Below are 17,047 nucleotides of genomic sequence, written 5' to 3' on the forward strand. Positions count from 1 at the left end.
TCGAAGAGTCGCTTCGCCTGACAGCCCGGAGCGGAGGGGAGGGAAAGGAGGAGCCACCCCGCAGCAGCGACTGCAGAAGAGGGGGGCAGCGGCGCGCCCAGGCAATCGGGCAGGTGTGGTGTGGCGAGGAAGGGGCCGGAGCAGCGACGTTTGCGCCGGGCAGGGAGAGCCGTTGCGGGGGGCGCGGAGCAGGGCAGCCGGGATGCAGAAACCCATGGAGAAATCCCAGAACTTCCGCATCGACGCCCTGCTGGCCGAGGACCCGGCGCGGCCGGTGCCCAGCGTCTCCCCGGAGAGCTCCGCCGGGAGTCCCGGCGCCTGCCTGCGGACCGAGACGCCCTCTCCCTGCGCGCCGCCGGGCTTGGCCCCTCTGCCCGCCGCCGCCGCCGCCGCCGCCGCCTTCATCCCCAAGCCCGGCTTGCTGAACCTGGCCCCGCCGGCACTCGGCGGCTTGCCGGCCATCTACCCGCCCCCGCTCTACCCCATCCCGGCTCTGGCGGGCCAGCACTCCGCCTTCGCCTACCCCGCCGCCTTCCCCCCGCTGTCGCAGCCGGGAGCCGAGCCTCTGAAGGCGGCCGCGGGAATCGGTCCTTTCCCGCTGGAGCATTGGATTCGGGCCGGGATCATGGCGCCCCGCTTCCCGGATTTCCACGGTAAGAGCCCAGGCAGGGCGGCCGTCCTGAAGGGAGCCAAAGGGCGCAAAGGCGGGGAGGGTTTGACGCCGACGATTCCCAAAGGGAGCGCCTTCTTATAGCCTGGGTCCGGGCAGCGCTCGCCTTCCCGGGCTTGTGTTGCCGAGAGCCCGGTTGCGTTGCTGCTCCCGGGGTTTCTGCTCCCGGGTTAAAAAAAAAAAAACCATCCCTGCAGAGCCAAGAGGGCCAGGAGAGCCCGGGAGGGGGGGGGGAAAGGGTGGCAGCGGTGGCTGACGGCTCCAGAGCCAAATGAAGGGGGAACGAAGGCCAACAGGTGGGAAGTAGCTTTGGCTCAGCCTTGAGCGCCCCAGGCCAGTGGTCCGCGGTCCGGTTGTCTCGGCCCCCGCTCCTTATTAGAGGAAGGGGAGGCGGCTTCTGCGGAGAATCGGGAGGCTTCGAGGTTCGAATCGTCGAACCGCTTGCAGGAATTCTCCCAATCTTGCAATCCTCAGAGGCCTCCGCGTGTTCCCGCTGAAGGGGGTGTGTTGGGGCGAAGGGGCGGGAGGAACAGGTGCTCGGCTTCTCTTCGGTTTGCTTTCCACGGGGAAAAAAAAAAAAAACGGATTTAATCGCCCAGGGATCCGCGACAAGCTCGCCGGGAGGCACTGCTTAACCCACCCGTCTCTTTGACCCCTCCCCACCCCCTGGTTTCTCTCAGCATCTCGCTGAGGAGCCCTAAATGTTTCTGTCAAGATCTTCCAGCTAGTGTTTCTCAACCTTGACCATTTTAAGGCATGTGGACTTCAACTCCCAGAATTCCACAGCCAGCAATGCTGGCTGTGGAATTCTGGGAGTTGAAGTCCACATGCCTTAAAATGGTCAAGGTTGAGAAACACTGAGCTAGTCGAACTGCAGCTTCTTCCCTCTCCTGCGCACGAACTGTAAGTCCCATAAATCTGGAAGTGCCACCAAGTTGGGTCGAGTTTACTGATGTCGTTCGCGCGCTGTATTTGGTTCCGGACACGTTTGTCTGTGATGCGTAAGGCTTTCCCTCGTGGGAAAGGCTGTCTTTTGAAGGGGGAGAGACCTAACTGATGGCACTCGGAAATCTAAACACACAAACCTAGGATTACCTCTCACATTGAGCTCCCTGGTACCGCTGGGCTCTTTGGGCTACAGAATAACTCCTCCTGTGTCAAACGGAGCTAATGTGAAGAAACTTCTGCGCCGCCTTCAGAAAAAAAATAACCCCTTCGGTTGCAGGTGAGCTGGCCGGGAGGGGGCTCCCTTCCTGCAGAGTTTGTAAGCGACGTCAGTTCTAGGTTTTCTCCCTGGAGAGAGGTGTGAATTGGGGTGGGCATCCAAGATCCAGTTCCGCGCCCCGGTGCTGGGAAAGGCCAGGGCTTATGAGCGATTGGTCTCCAGAAGCAGTTCCAGCTCTACTATTCCCCAACCATAGAAATCAAAGCTGCCAGGAAGGATTGTAGCTCAGCCTGCAATATGACCTGTCAGTTCCCATTCGCTCATTTCCAGCCCAGACGTAAGGATAACTTTACATCATCTATTGTTTGGTGAGAACCAGGCCATCCCACCTGGAATGTTAACCATAAGGGCGGAAGGATGGAGCGGGCTCTCCTTTCCTGGCTCTAAGAATGTTATGTGGAAGGAAAGACAGGTGAGATCCTGGCAGTGCAATAGGTACATAGGACCAGTAAATGTTCCTAGATAAATAATTGTTGTTAGTAGTGAAGTCGTGTCCTGTCCAACGTTCCTCCAGGCCTTCCTGTCCTCTATCATCTTTTGCAGTCCATTTAAGCTCACACCTACAGCTTCAGTGACTCCATCCAGCCACCTCATTCTCTGTCGTCCCCTTCTTCTATTGCCCTCAATCTTTCCCAGCATTAGGCTCTTCTCCAGTGAGTCCTTCCTTCTCATTAGGTGGCCAAAGTATTTGAGTTTCAACTTCAGGATCTGGCCTTCTAAAGAGCAGTCGGGGTTGATCTCTTCTAGGACTGACCGGTTTGAATGCCTTGCAGTCCAAGGGACTCGCAGGAGTCTTCTCCAGCACCATAGTTCAAAGGCCTCAATTCTTTGGCGCTCAGCCTTTCTTATGGTCCAACTTTCACAGCCATACATTGCAACTGGGAAACCCATGGCCTGGACTATACGCACTTTTGTTGGCAGGGTGATGTCTCTGCTTTTTAGTATGCTGTCTAGATTTGCCATAGCTTTCCTCCCCAGGAGCGTCTTTTAATTTCTTGGCTGCAGTCCCCATCTCCAGAAGCCTAGACTACAGCTCCCTTCATCCCCAACCGGTGTGGCTAACTTATTACACCAGCTTGAAGAAGGCTGGGCCAGGATGAGCCTCGAGTAGTCAGACCTGTTTCGAAGGCAGGAGGGAATGAAGGTTTAAGCCCCCCCACCCCGTTTCGTGGGGAGATCGGCCTCCGAAGAGAGCTTCCTTCACCCACCCACACCCCGCCTCATCCGGCAGAAAGGAGAAGGCAGTTCGAATCGGAAAGGGGGGGAAAGCTCTTTGGCTACTTTGGGAGACTCCGTTCGCTTGTTTCCAGCACAGTTACCGGGCCTGGTTCAACCGCGTCCCGTTAAATCGCCCCGAGACTTTGCTCTCGCTTGGAAGAACCGCACAGCTTAGCAGCAAGTGTGAACCCACCGCCATGGCTTAGTCAATCATGTTGAATAAAAAGACTGCTGTGTCGTGATGTAGGGACCGAGCCAAGATAGTCAACTTCGTATTTAGTTATGATCCTAGTTCAGCATGACGTGGGAGCCCACCGAGACGACCTGACTGGAAGCTCGCCTAGTCAACCACCCGGGGAACCGAGCGACAGCAGAGCCAGCCAGCCAGCCAGCCAGCCAGCCAGCCAGCCAGCCAGACAGACACACACACACACACACACACACACACACACACCGCCTCGCTCCCCCGCTGTCCCGAAGGCAGCTTTTCCCACATCAATCACCCGGCCCCGAGGCAGGGGAAGTTGTAAAAGGTTTTGAACTTTAATCCTCCCAAGGCCTCTCGGCGCTGGAGCCAAAGCGGGCGGGGGTGGTGCAATTAATTTGTTACCAGTTTGAGGAGAAGGGAGGTCTCGATCTTTGGGTCGTCTGGAAACACCCAGGAAGACTGCCATGGCACAAACCCAGGCAAGGTGCCTTTCGGAGGCTTCTGCGCATCTTCCTTGCACTAGTTGGGGGTGGGGAGGGGAAGTAGCGCTGGAGCAACTAAACGAAAAGAGGGGGAAATTTGGATTCCTTCTAGAAAGGACGGCAACATTAAGCTGCCCTTTGCCAAAACTTACCAAGGCTGCCTCTCCCCCTGCTGAAAATAGGAGCCTTCCCTACTGCTGAGCTCTCTAGGGCGGGTGGCTGCTTTATTGGTAGAACTTTGGGAAATTTGTGGCAGATGGACCGCCAATCGTGTCGGAGTCTAAATTATTCAGTTATAGTGTATGCAACATTCCTCCCCATCTCTCCTAAATAACACTGCTGTGAGAAGACTGGAGTGAGCTTTGCCTTCAATTCTGTCACCCGGAGCAATTTCTTCTGATTGGAGTGCTGTGCTGGTGTGTATGCTGTGTGTGTATGAGGGTATGGCATTTGTTGTACAAATCCAGATTCTCTCTCTCTCTCTCTCTCTCTCCCTCTCTCTCTCTCTCTCTCTCTCTCTCTCACACACACACACACACACACACAAATAGACAAACACACACACACAAACACACTAATGGCAAAAAGTGGAACTAGAAAGTTTTCAAGCCTGCTCACTTTTAGTAGCTGCTTAGCTGTCCACAGGCACTGCTGTAAAAGAATCCCATTATATGCAGCCTATTGGTTGGGAGGGAGCCTGCTGAGAATCGCACCTGAAACCTAAGCAAACCTTATACTCCCTAAGCCCAATCTGCAAGCGATTGCAAGCACGAAAATGTAGCTAAAGAACCCATTGTGTCATCTGTCCTCTTTCTCTTTCTCTCTCTGTCTCTTTATGTGAATCCAAATTGAACAGGTTTATTTTAAAAACTAAAACATTTCCCCTCCGACATTCCCCTGTCTAGAATAGGCATTAAATGCTTTTCATTCTCAGATACTTCAATTTAATCAATTTAACAGTTCACCAGGAACCCCGTTTTTAATGGTCACAATGGCCCATTCTAAAGTCTTTTTTTTTTTAAAGGAGCACTTTCTGCCATTTACTGTAAAAAGAAACAAGAGTTGTTTTAAATTCAGGAACTGCATTTGCTCTGCCGCCACCAACATACCCCACCGCCAGACTCTTCGGAGTCCCTGTCTCCGATCTAGACTACAACTCCACCATCTTCACTCACAGAAGTTGTAGCCCAACATGCCAGAAAAGGAGGAGGTTAAGGAAAATTATCCCGCGTTGTAATTTTAAAATATAATAATTTGGGCGAGTAATACAGGAACTGAGCTAGGCTTTCTATTTAGGGCTAACCGTTGAGCTGAGCCCGCGTCGTTCTTTCTCCCTTTCTTTACATGGGCTGTCTTGAGTGTTTTTGTTTCTGTAAAGTTTCTGACAAACGCTGACGAACGGTCATCTTTACCCTACACGCCTCACGCTTTCGTGAGATGCAAGTGGGCAGAGAAGCCCTGCGCGGACTCTCCTCCTTCTGCAACGCGACCCAATCAACGAATGGGCAGAAAGGTCGCCCTTCTTTCTCGAGCGACCCAGAGAATTTCCTTTAGGGTTCTCCTCGCCACATGCAGGCAGGAGTCCGGGAGCTGGAGGGCAGCCTGTGCCGCAACCCTCCAGGGAGCTCTTCAAACGTCTGAATCGGTCCGCGCTCTCCAGGGAAAAGGCCCTCTCCGATTCCATCAACACCTCTTTCCCAATGAAGCCCCAGAGCTCCATTCGTTTTCCGGGGTCCCAGAGTGCTAAAACTTAAAAGGGGAGGGGGGGGCAGGGGAGTTAGTTTATAGGGCGCTTTTATAGAGAACCAGGAATGTCCGGAGGAAGAGCCGTTCTGCACTCAGCCTCCGGAATCAGTGATATTATCTGGCCTTGCTATCCTGAAGTGGCGCAAAAACATTAAGACGCGGGAAAAGGCTATTGCGTTTGCTTTGGGGTTAGTCTCTCTCTCTCTCTCTCTCCCTCCCCCCGTCCCTCCCTCCCTCCCTCCCTTGCTCTCCCTTCCTCTCTCTCTCTCTCTCTCTCTCTCTCTCTCTCCCTCCCTCCCTCCCTCCCTTGCTCTCTCTCTCCCTCCCTCCCTCCCTCTTTCTCTTTCTCCCCCTCTCTCTCTCTCCCTCCCTCCTTCTCTCTCTCTCTCTCCCTCCCCGTCCCTCCCTCCCTCCCTCCCTTGCTCTCCCTTCCTCTTTCTCTCTCTCCCTCCCTCCCTCCCTTGCTCTCTCTCTCTCTCCCTCCCTCCCTCTCTTTCCCCTCTCTCTCTCCCCCTCCCTCCTTCTCTCTCTCTCTCTCTCTCCCCGTCCCTCCCTCCCTCCCTTGCTCTCCCTTCTCTCTCTCTCTCTTCTCTCTCTCTCTCCCTCCCTCCCTCCCTCCCCCTCCCTTGCTCTCTCTCTCTCTCTCCCTCCCTCCCTCTTTCTCTTTCTCTTTCTCTTTCTCCCTCTCTCTCTCTCTCTCTCTCTCTCTCTCTCTCTCTCTCCCTCCCTCCCTCCTTCTCTCTCCCTCTCCCTCCCTCCCTCTCTCTCTCTCTCCTTTAATACGGAGAGGATTCTTCAGCAGGCGCTGTCGTCTTCCCGTGCCTAAAAAACGCTTCGCCTTGTTAGTACAGAAGCCGAAATCACAAGGTGATTTAAAACCAAACAACCAGGCAAATCACGCGCCGGCTTAGCCATCTCCAAACTAGTTTTCCAACTGCCCAGAGTCGTGTGGTTCAGACAATAGGAAACGGGTAATCCGAATTTGATTTCATGTGGTGATGTGGATAGCAAGTAGGAGTCCAAATTGCAAACCAAACTCGGAGTCGAATGAAGAGATTTCCCGATTAATGTCTCGTGAATAGCTGTCCCAGTTTAGAAGTCTGGATCTTGTGATTAGGCTTGTTCAATAAACTTTTTTTTTTTAATTATTATTTGTGGAAGCTCGTGGTCCCCAAAACTAGCACGGCGAGGTCACCTAATTCAGCCAGTTTTCAATTCCGTATTCATCTCTTGGGCTGCGACGTCGTAAGGCCGAACTGAAACGGTGGAGTTTTCCTGACATCAAACCTCGTTTTTCAGTGGAAGCCCTCTACACATTCACTGTGAACTTCAGAAGCTCACTCGCCCTGTCGGTGTGTGAACATGGCTGTCCGTCCATTAAACCATTTTTATTGCCCTGGTGAGTGGAGGGGGTAAATATTCATGGATCCGCCTATTGTCACTTCTACCAGTCATATTTATAGGTAGATTTTCTAATCACTGGTTTATAAAGCTCGGAAAGCTTTTCGTTCAATAACCGCGGATCCCGAGGCCTAACGGTTAAGAGCTTGTGCATACGCGGGGTACTAACATCGGCAGCAAGGCGGAAATCATCGCGGGGGCTTTTCCAAGCCATTTGCCAAGGACCACTTGGATCGTGAGTGGAATCGGGCAGTGGGAGATGTCAGAGCCGGGTCGGAGGCAGGGAAGCGCACAAGCGGATGGTGGGAGAAAGGCTGCAGGTTGGTCCAGCCCCCCACCCCCCACCCTCCACCCCCGATGCCATAAGCGCGGAGAGGAAATGGTTCTCAGTGTAAATTCGTTGTAGTGTTTCCGCTCCACCGCGCAGGGACAAGACTGCATCTCACGCCTCGTTAGCTGGTTCAATGAAACTGGGCGCCTGGCCGTGTTGGGGGGCGGGCTGACTAGGCTAATGCCATTCAAGAAACGAGGGCGTGACAGAAGGCGACAAAGGAGACGGGGAAGCAGAGACAGCCCGCCAGCTGTAGCTGACCTTGGTTTCAGTAGCTGCCAGACGGGTGGGAGAGTCCTGGGAGAAAATTAGCTGATTACCCAATTAGGATACCACTCCTCTCTGTTCTCTGGAATGCTTTGCCTAGATCTTAATTTCCGATCTCTCCCTGCTCCGAATGGGTGCGCTCTCCAACTCTGGCACACGCGCCCCTTGTAACAAAACATCTGCCCTGTGTCTCTGCTTCTCCTTTTAGGATCGTGTCCTTGTTCCCCTTCTCATCACGTGCAGGTGTAAGAGTTGGGCTCGTTCCCTCTTAGACCAGGTTCTGAAAAAGGCACTTGGTTCTCAGCCTCCGTTTCTGCAGAAGAACGTTGCGAGCGGCTGGTTTTTCCACGCGTGGCTCTGGAAACAAAATGGGTTCAGATGCGTGGCCATTGAAGTAGGCTTTTTAGAGTGAGCGTGTGAAATCACTGCCGTCGGGAAGGGAGTGGCTCTTGCCCAACAGAGAAGGAATGGCCTAGCAAAGCTTCCCTGAGCACCGAGGAAGAATAGCACATTGAGACTCCAGACGAGGGTTTCTGCTTGGAGACAGGGTTGCCAGCGGCTTGCTTTCCTTTAACACACACAAACACAAGATTTCACGATGAAAGAAATCCAGATTCTACACAAAACCCAGACCACAACGAAAATCGCAATAAGTTTTAAACCAAAATTATTGGAGCATGAACTCGATTAAATATATAAAATAAACCCAGATTCTACACACAAAAAAAATACAATAACTCAGTTTGGAACTAAATTATTTCTACTTAAGACATATAATGTAATGTATAGAGAATCTTACATTTTAAAATTAAAAACAACCTAGAAACCCAGACTGTGATTAAAAAAACAACAACCCAGTATTAGCAGCCCAGCTTTGAGAATCTAGATCAGTCCAGAGGTCAGTGTTTCTCAACCTTGACAATTTTAAGGCATGTGGACTTCAACTCCCAGAATTCCACAGCCAGCAATGCTGGCTGTGGAATTCTGGGAGTTGAAGTCCACATGCCTTAAAATTGTCAAGGTTGAGAAACACTGGTCCAGACAGAGGATCATTCTCCCTCCCCCCCCCCAAGTGAATGGCCTTTTATGGAAAGGAAAGAGGGGATAGTTTTGTTGGACGGTCGGCTTGCTTGCACCTTTTGGGGCAAGGGGCTCCTCTACATTAAAAGTTGAGTAGGCAGGGATTCATTGCTTCACTGGAGTCCGGGGGTTGGAGCGGACTGCGAAAACGATCAGTGCGTAAGTAAATAAATAGTTAACTTGGGACACTGCAATCGCATCCAGGCCTGCCGAATCCGCGAGGCTATACGAAGTAAAGCTTTCTCCGGGTGAAAGCTCGACTTCTGGTGACTTCGGAGCCGCGATCTCCTATCTGTCGGGGACCGCTCTCCTCCTCACTCCCCGTCCCAGCAATTTCAGTTATCACATAAACGCGCTAGAACAGGGGTAGGCAGCCTTGGCTCTTTTATGACTCGTGGTCTATGCTGGCTCAGGAATTCTGGGAGTTGAAGTCCAACGAGTCATAAAAGAGCCAAGGTTGCCTACCCCTGCGCTAGAAGAATGAAAAGAGCGAGGCTGTTGCTAGCAATCTGGGGGATCAGGCGGCGCAGGTCTCTGTATGTCACCGCGGGCGCGCACGCGCACGCGCACACGCCCGCACCCTCCCTGCCTGCCTGCCTTCTGCTGGCTTCTGGCTCCCATCGGACGGCTGAGTAAAGGAAGTTCCCGTTTTGTAGAATTTGCTCTCTCGCTCCGGCTCTAGATAGACTCCGAGTAGACCGAAAGTGCCGTTTGATGTTCAAAGACAGCCAGAGCATCAGGGCAATCGCGAGGTTTGGGTTTAGATGGTTCTGATTCCAGGCCGAGCTCTGGTTTATATCGTCGGTTTAAAGAGGTCGGTGTAATTAAATGAAAGACTCCCCCCGGGAGCTTCCCCTTCGAAGGGCGCTCCCAAAGAAAGTAATCCTGGAATGTCCTGGCAGGAAAAGACGCGCCCGGGGTGAGGCAAAGAGGCGTGCAAACATATCGGAGAAGCTTTCCTAGGATGCGGTCCCAAGGGAGGAAGATGATGCTGCAGGAGAGACATAATAATAATAATAATAATAATAATAATAATAATAATAATAATAATAATAATAATAATAATAATAATAATAATAATAATAATAATCTTCATCATCATCATCATCATCATCTAGGAACTGCTTCCATCCTGCAACGATATCTGTAATATCATCAAACATCCACATCTGCCTATCCCAGGTCCTGGGTAAGGACTCGATAAGTAGACAAAATGCCAAATCCAGTCTGAACATCTGGCTGACTGTGCGATGATCAATAATAATAATAATAGTAATAATAATAATAATAGATGATGATAATTGATGATGATGATGATGTTGGAAGGGACCTTGGAGGTCATCTAGTCCAACCCCCTGCTCAGGCAGAAAACCCCATACCATTCCAAGCATGGCTCAGCTTGGAAACCTCTCTCTTCCCCTCAGCATGGCTGGCTCAGGAATTCTGGGAGTTGAAGTCCACGAGTCATAAAAGAGTCAACGTTGCCCACCCTTGCCCTATACCATTTCAGACAAATGGCTGCCCAGTCTTTTCTTAAAAACTTCCAGTGTTGGAGCACTCACAGCTTCTGGAGGCTGGTCGTTTGATTGTTTTAAGTGTCAGGAAATTTCTCCTTAATTCTAGGTTGCTTCTCTCTTTAGTTAGTCTCCATCCCTAGCTGCTTGTCCTGTCTTCAGGTGCTTTGGAGAATAGCTTGATTCCCTCTTCTTTGTGGCAGCCCCTAAGATATTGCAACACGGCTATCATGTCCCCCCTCGTCCTTCTCTTCAAACAAGGAGAGAGATCTCAGGCAATCGCTATTCTTTCTCTCGCTTTCTTTTGTGCGGCACAACCATCTAAACTCCCTTCCTCATTTCTATGCCATCTAGAATAGAATAGAGCTGGAAGGGACCTTGGAGGTCTTCCAGTCCAGCCGCCTGCTCAAGCAGGAGGACCTATACCATCTCAGATAAGTGACTGTCTAGACTTTTCTTAAAAATCTCCAGCGATGGAGCACCCATGATTTCTGGAGGCAAGCTGTTCCACTGGTTAATTGTCCTCACTGTCAGGAAGTTTCTCCTTAATTCCAGGTTGCTTCTGTCTTTGGTCAGTTTTCAACCATTGTTTTTTGTCCTGCCTTCTGGTGCTTTGGTGAATAATGTGACCCCCTCTTCTTAGTGGCAGCCCTTCAAATACTGGAATACTGCTATCATGTCTCCCCTATTTCTTCTTTTCTTTATACTAGCCAAACCCAAGTCCTGCAGCTGTTCTTTGTATGTTTTAGTCTCCAGGCCTTTGATCATCTTAGTTGTTCTTTTCTGAATTTTTTTCCACACTCTCAACATCTTTTTTGTGATATGGTGACCAAAATTGGCTGCAGTATTCCAGGTGTAATCTTACTAGGGTTTTATAAAGCAGTACTAATCTAGATATACGAGGAAATAAAACAGTGGAATTCCAGTGTTTGGTTAGGGAAGGGTGCAGTTTTAATCAATAAGCAATCATTTTAGAGAAAGAAAATAAAATCAGTTTTTTAAAATACAACCCCCCCCTTTCAAAAAACATGTCTGTTTGTCCTTTAATGCTTTCATCTTTAATTTCCTGCTATGGTCCAGCCTTCTCCAGCCCGTTGAACTCCTATTCCTATCCTTCACATTTCTGCCTTTGAGTTACACAGCTGTCCCATTTACATTGACTCCAGAAGTGAATATCTGGAAAGCAGGGGTACAGTACATTACAAATAATAAATATAGGCATCTCTCTATCAGTTGCAAGTATCATTGTTTAATTTTATATCATTCCTTTATTTAGACTGTGTCTGGGGAATCCAGCGATAGGAATAATAATAATAATAATAAAAAACCAGACTAACCAAACTTGATGCAGCTCATATTTACAGGATTTCTTCCTATCAAATTAGGAAATGTGAGCATATGTTTCTCCTTGACTTCAGCTCAGATGTGTTGAATCCGTTCCCCCTGAATGGGTTGGATTATAGCTCTCAGAATCCTCCTGAGGTGGGGCTATGGAAACAGAAAAAATGCCTTGCTCCTCCCCTGAAGGCGCAAATGAGCTCCATGAATTTAATTCCCTCCCTTCCTCTCCCATAGGAAACCCCAGTACTTTCTCTCAGGGCACCCCTGTAATTTATCCCCTTGTAATTTAGCCAATGAGATAAACCCATTGTAATTTATCCAAAAATGAACTACTAAGCATTTGGGCTTGTCGGCAGCTGGGATGATAGTGGCCACAGTTTCTTAGGAACCTCCTCAAGCTTGCAGGCCTTGGTATAGTGGACGGAATAAAAGAAGGAAGGAAGGAAAACGAAGACGGAGAAAAGAGGGAAAAGGAAGGAAGGAAAATGTATGAACTCACGGATGTTTTCTCTGGGACCAGAAGCAAAGGCCTTCTTCCCAGGATTGGGATCTGAAGAAAGTTCCTCAGGTGGCAGAATGACAGGGCCCCAGAAAAGACAGCCCAGCCAGATTTCAGTAGCTGGAGATGTTTCCTTCAATCCTCCTGAAGGATGTGGATGATAATTCATAACTCAGTTTTATTGAATAAAACACAGCGGTTTAATAATTTTACCCCATTAGTTAAATAGGACATTAAAGTATTGTAAATCTTTTTTTTTTAAAACTGGGGGAATAACAGAGTTAAAGTTTGTCATCAGTTCATTCCATGTATAGCCCATCTTGCTGCTTGAAAAGGATTCAACATTTCCCTGAATGTGGAAATGTATATATTAACAGGCAAACAAAAAATATGTAAAGATTTCACTAATTTTCAGTGTTCTCTTTCAAGAATGAATGTGCCTGGATAGTGCCCACTCTGATAGCACGGATTGTGCCAAGATGAGTTGGATCAGTGCTGAAAATATTTATTTAGGAAAATGGATATTAAAAAATTACTAATCCTTGGTTTTTAGTTGCCCTTTGTGTTCTCAACTGCACTCTGGAAATAGTGCTGAATGTAAGTCTCATTTACTAGCTGTATTTTATATTTTATAACAGTTCTAAATGCTACCAAATACTAAATATAATTGCATATTAAGTATAAAAACAATCAAATATGAAAAACATGGATTGGCATGTCCAAAATACCGTGGTACATATATTTGTATCACGGTATTTTGGACATGCCAATCCATGTTTTTCATATTTGATTGTTTTTATACTTAATATGCAATTATATTTAGTATTTGGTAGTATCTGTTAGCATTCTATGCTAGCATCCAGCAGTTAGCAGCTTATGAGTTTTCATGTGGGATATAAATAAGTTAAACGCATTCACATTTTGAGGTATCAATTTCATGATCAGAGTCCATGCCGCCATTTATACTGTGGGTTTTGAGTATTTATGAATATTCACTTTAACTTTAGTCACCTTAGCCAGAGAAGCTTAATGTTATATTGCCTTACTCCCGTCCTTGGTTTCTTTCTAACATCAACACTTATTTATTGTTGTTGTAGCTAAATTTAGAAGATATTGCAAACTGCATAACCTATTATACTGCAGTCCAAATAGGCTGCATTCTATATACAGATTGGGAAAGGAAGCCCACTCATCTAAATGGTACTTGAATAGGCACAGGTCATGGTTAAGGTGCTGGGCTAGAAACCAGGAGACTGTGAATTATAGTCCTGGCTTAGGTCTGAAAGCAGCTGTGTGACCTTGGGCCAGCCCAGCCCACTTCACAAAGTTGTTGTGGAGAAAAAGGAGGAAGGGGTATCAGATGTCTTTGCCAGCTTGAGCTACTAATAAAAGCGGGTAACATCTAATTAATAAATAAAATTGCACTGTTAACATTTTTGATTTTTTTTTAATTCTGGAGTATGTGTATTGTGCATGCATTTTCTGCTTTACATATATTTATTCTGGGAATAAATATACATGCATTTTATCTGTCTTTATGTAGCATAAGCTCAGCCCACATTTCAATCTGTATCTTTGAGAGACTAATAGAATATTGGATTTTTTTCCTAACAACTGCCTTTGTACAGGTCCAGCAACAATGACCTGCTATACTAATTGCATAAGTTGACCCTTATTGTGCTGTCAAATAGGAACATAGCTTTTTTTTATTTTTAGCTTAGCTATACACACAGTGCACACAGGATTAATTTTATCTAAAATTTGTCTAAAATATTTTTTATGGTTTTCCCTGAAATCAGTAGCTTTTGTACAAAACCATCTGCTGCTCCTAAGAAATTTGGACTTGATTAAAGATTTGTTTTTAAATTTTCATTTAGTGAAATATTGTGTTGTTAAAGAAATGCACAGTGCACCATTTCTATCAACTAGGGCAGAAGGAAAGCATCCATGACCCTCAAAATGTTGCTGAATATCAACTATCCTGAGCCATAGGCAGCATGGCTAATTGTGAAAAGGTCCACCACCTTGCTTCAACCTGTTGCTCCAGCAAGACTTCCATAAAATGACTTCACAATTCATACCGTTATAGAATTGGTTGGAACCATTGATGTTATGGAGTCCAGCTCCTTGCTCAATGCAAGGAGCCAAATTAAAGCATCCCAGACAGCTTTAATTTGTATACATGCAAAGAAAATGATCCTATCACTCTGGATAATTGGTTCTACTGTCAACTGCTTTTATTATTAGGAAAGGTGTTTTTCTTCTAATATTCAAGGGAAATTTTCTCTCCTGTAACTTAAATCAATTATTCTGTTTCCTGCACTTTAGAATAAGAGAGTTTGGTATTGACTTTCTGTGTGACATTTGTTCATATACTGAAGAGTTGTGTCATCTACCCATTCTTTTCTGAAGGGTAAACAAATCTAGCTCCTTTAGTCTCAAGACTTAGACTAAGGACCAAGGAGTAAGTCACAGCATTTAGATTGGGACTCAAGTGTCTTTTTTTTTGTATTGCAGTGACCACAATTTTGATCCAGATCCTTTGATCATTCTCTTGTTCTTTGTATCTGTTGCATTTCTACAAATTCTTCTTAAAATGCAACACCCAGGATGGAATCTAATACTCAAGGTGGGGCTCCTACAATGCAGAATCAAGTGGATTAGTGATTTCCTCTCATTTGAAAGCAATGCTTCTGTTGGTGCCATCCAAAATTGCATTTATCTTTTAACAGATATACCATCAAGTACCATTCCAGTGTTTTTTTCCCCAAAGTCAGGGGTGTCCCATACTAGGCCTGTGCACTTGATTATTTTTCCTAACTATAGAACTTTGCATTGTCTCTATTAAATTTCTTTCTGTTAAATTCAAGACTATTTAATTTTTCCACTGTCATCAAAAACCGTTCCTCCGTTTTTATATCATCTGCAAATTCCTTCAAAATTTTATCTGAATATCTGCTTTGGTCTGTTTCTATATCTACCTTCCTTCTTGTCTTCCTGCTGCAGGAGCCAGAACAGCAAAAACCTCAATATTCCATAAGATAAAGTTAGGATTTTGACATTCAAGGCAGCTAAGATAACTAAAGGCTACAGGAAATTCTTTGTCTGTTTCTTCTAGATCAGGAGTAGGCTACCTTGGCACTTTTATAGCTCGCAGACTTCAACTCCCAGAATTCCTGAGCCAGCCATGCTGGCTCAGGAATTCTGGGAGTTGAAGTCCACGAGTCATAGAAAGAGCCAAGTTTGCCTACCCCTGTTCTAGATGTTAGAGCAGTGTTTCTCAACCTTGACAATTTTAAGGCATGAGGACTTCAACTCCCAGAATTCCACAGCCAGCATTGCTGGCTGTGGAATTATGGGAGTTGAAGTCCACATGCCTTAAAATTGTCAAGGTTGAGAAACACTGTGTTAGAGCCTACAGAGGATTACTTCATTTTCAATGCAAAAGGAGGTAATAATATAATCTAAAGGTAAAGGTGCCCTCAGGTTCAGCAAAAATGAATTCTGTGTCATTTTCTTGTAATTCATGTATACTTGTTTTCTGACAGGATATTTTCCCCCAGTTTTTCAGTCTAGCCTCACCTCTAGGATTTCCATTATATCTGGGCCCTGTTTAATTCTGGGGTGCAGACAAGGTTTGTCAGGTGCTAGCAGTTATTGAAACTATCACATTTAGGCACTATCATCTTTAAGGCAATAATCAAAACAGTCAGTGGTTTCCTGGGAGAAATGCTTTGGACAGCTAAGGGCCAGGCTTTCTCTTTTGGGACCCTGAGGTCTATCTTGGGTGGGCAATGATGAAAAGTGAACAGGGCCATCTCATGCACCCAGCCAGGGGATTTTTAGAATTTCCATGGATTATTTGGAGGGCGATTGGGGTATGTCTTTTTTTTTTAAAATGTCCATTGGATCACGAAGAGTTGAAAGCCACTGAAGGATCACCACAAAGCATCTCTTACAGTTCAGCTCACAATTGTTGAGAGTATTTTCTACCTCCAAACACAGGATGCCGATTTCTGAAGCTTCAGAGGCAACTCCAAATTCCATGAGAATGAAGTTTGGGACTGGGGGGGGGGGGGAGTCTTGCGGCATCTGCCTGCTTCTCCTGCGGCATGGGACCCTTTTGAGATGTTTGTTGGTTTACTTTTCCAGACCCATTAAACACAATCAGTGATCAAAGCGGGTTGTGTGTTTGTTGAGAACTCTCATCATGTTTCTCTGATTCTCTGTACCTATCTCTTCCAGCCCACTTTCACCTCCCAGTGTCTGTTCTCTATTTAGTCAAGGGCTGTAAAAGCTAATCCAGGAGGCAGCCCATAAAATGGGCAATAGTGGGAGAATCAAGCACACCCTTCCTGTTCTGCCTCTGTGGGGGCAAGCTGCAGCCTTCCCTCAAAGCTTCTTTTGTTCCTCCTCCCCATTCAGCAACATGCTCTGATAACAGCTTATTAGCCAGCCAGGTACTCCTAAGCCAGTGTGGAGGCAGGCTGCCTTTATCACTCCCGGGAACAGCTGGAGGTAATTAAATACACCTTATGCTAATAAAGGTGGTTTAATTTCACCAACGGAATTGATTGCAATTTCTAAAGCAAGGGCTGATAGCTTATCACACAGGTTAATATCAGCGGGGTCATAAAATCATTATTTTGAAGGAAAAGAAGCAGGCTCAAAGAGTCAAGCTTGTATCTCTTCATACAGTCTGCCAAGCCTGACAACCTTAATAAAATGCCACTGGTAGGAAGGAAACGCTACCATAGATATTCATGTTTTATTGTATGTAAGTTACCAGGGAGGTAAGTGAAAGGAAGAGTCAGTTTTGTGGAAATCAGTTTGAGAAGATTTTTACGCCCTACAAAAAGCACCATCTATGTGTGAGTCTCTCTCTCTCTCTCTCTCTTTCTCTCTCCTTCCCTCCCTCCCTCCCTCCCTCCCTCCCTCCCTCCCTCCCTCTGTGTGTGTGTATGTGTGTGTGTGTGTGTGTGTATGTGTGTGAGAGAGAGAGAGAGAGAAAGAGAGGGAGGGAGGGAGGGAGGGAGAGAGAGAGAGAGAGACTGACAGGTATGAA

General features: G+C 47.1%; 1 protein-coding gene across 1 annotated transcript in view; it reads left to right on the top strand.

The window, feature by feature from the left end:
- Window positions 1-17,047, top strand: part of LOC120310414 (motor neuron and pancreas homeobox protein 1-like) — a 22,148-nt gene continuing 5,101 nt past the window's right edge. The window contains exon 1 of the mRNA XM_039348796.1: window positions 1-653. Coding sequence (XP_039204730.1) covers window positions 203-653 — 451 coding nt within the window. The 5' untranslated portion in view covers window positions 1-202. The remainder of the gene's footprint in view (window positions 654-17,047) is intronic.

The sequence above is a fragment of the Crotalus tigris genome, unplaced genomic scaffold, assembly GCF_016545835.1.
Source record: "Crotalus tigris isolate CLP2741 ecotype Arizona unplaced genomic scaffold, ASM1654583v1 scf7180000018173.423308, whole genome shotgun sequence".
Taxonomy (NCBI): domain Eukaryota; kingdom Metazoa; phylum Chordata; class Lepidosauria; order Squamata; family Viperidae; genus Crotalus; species Crotalus tigris.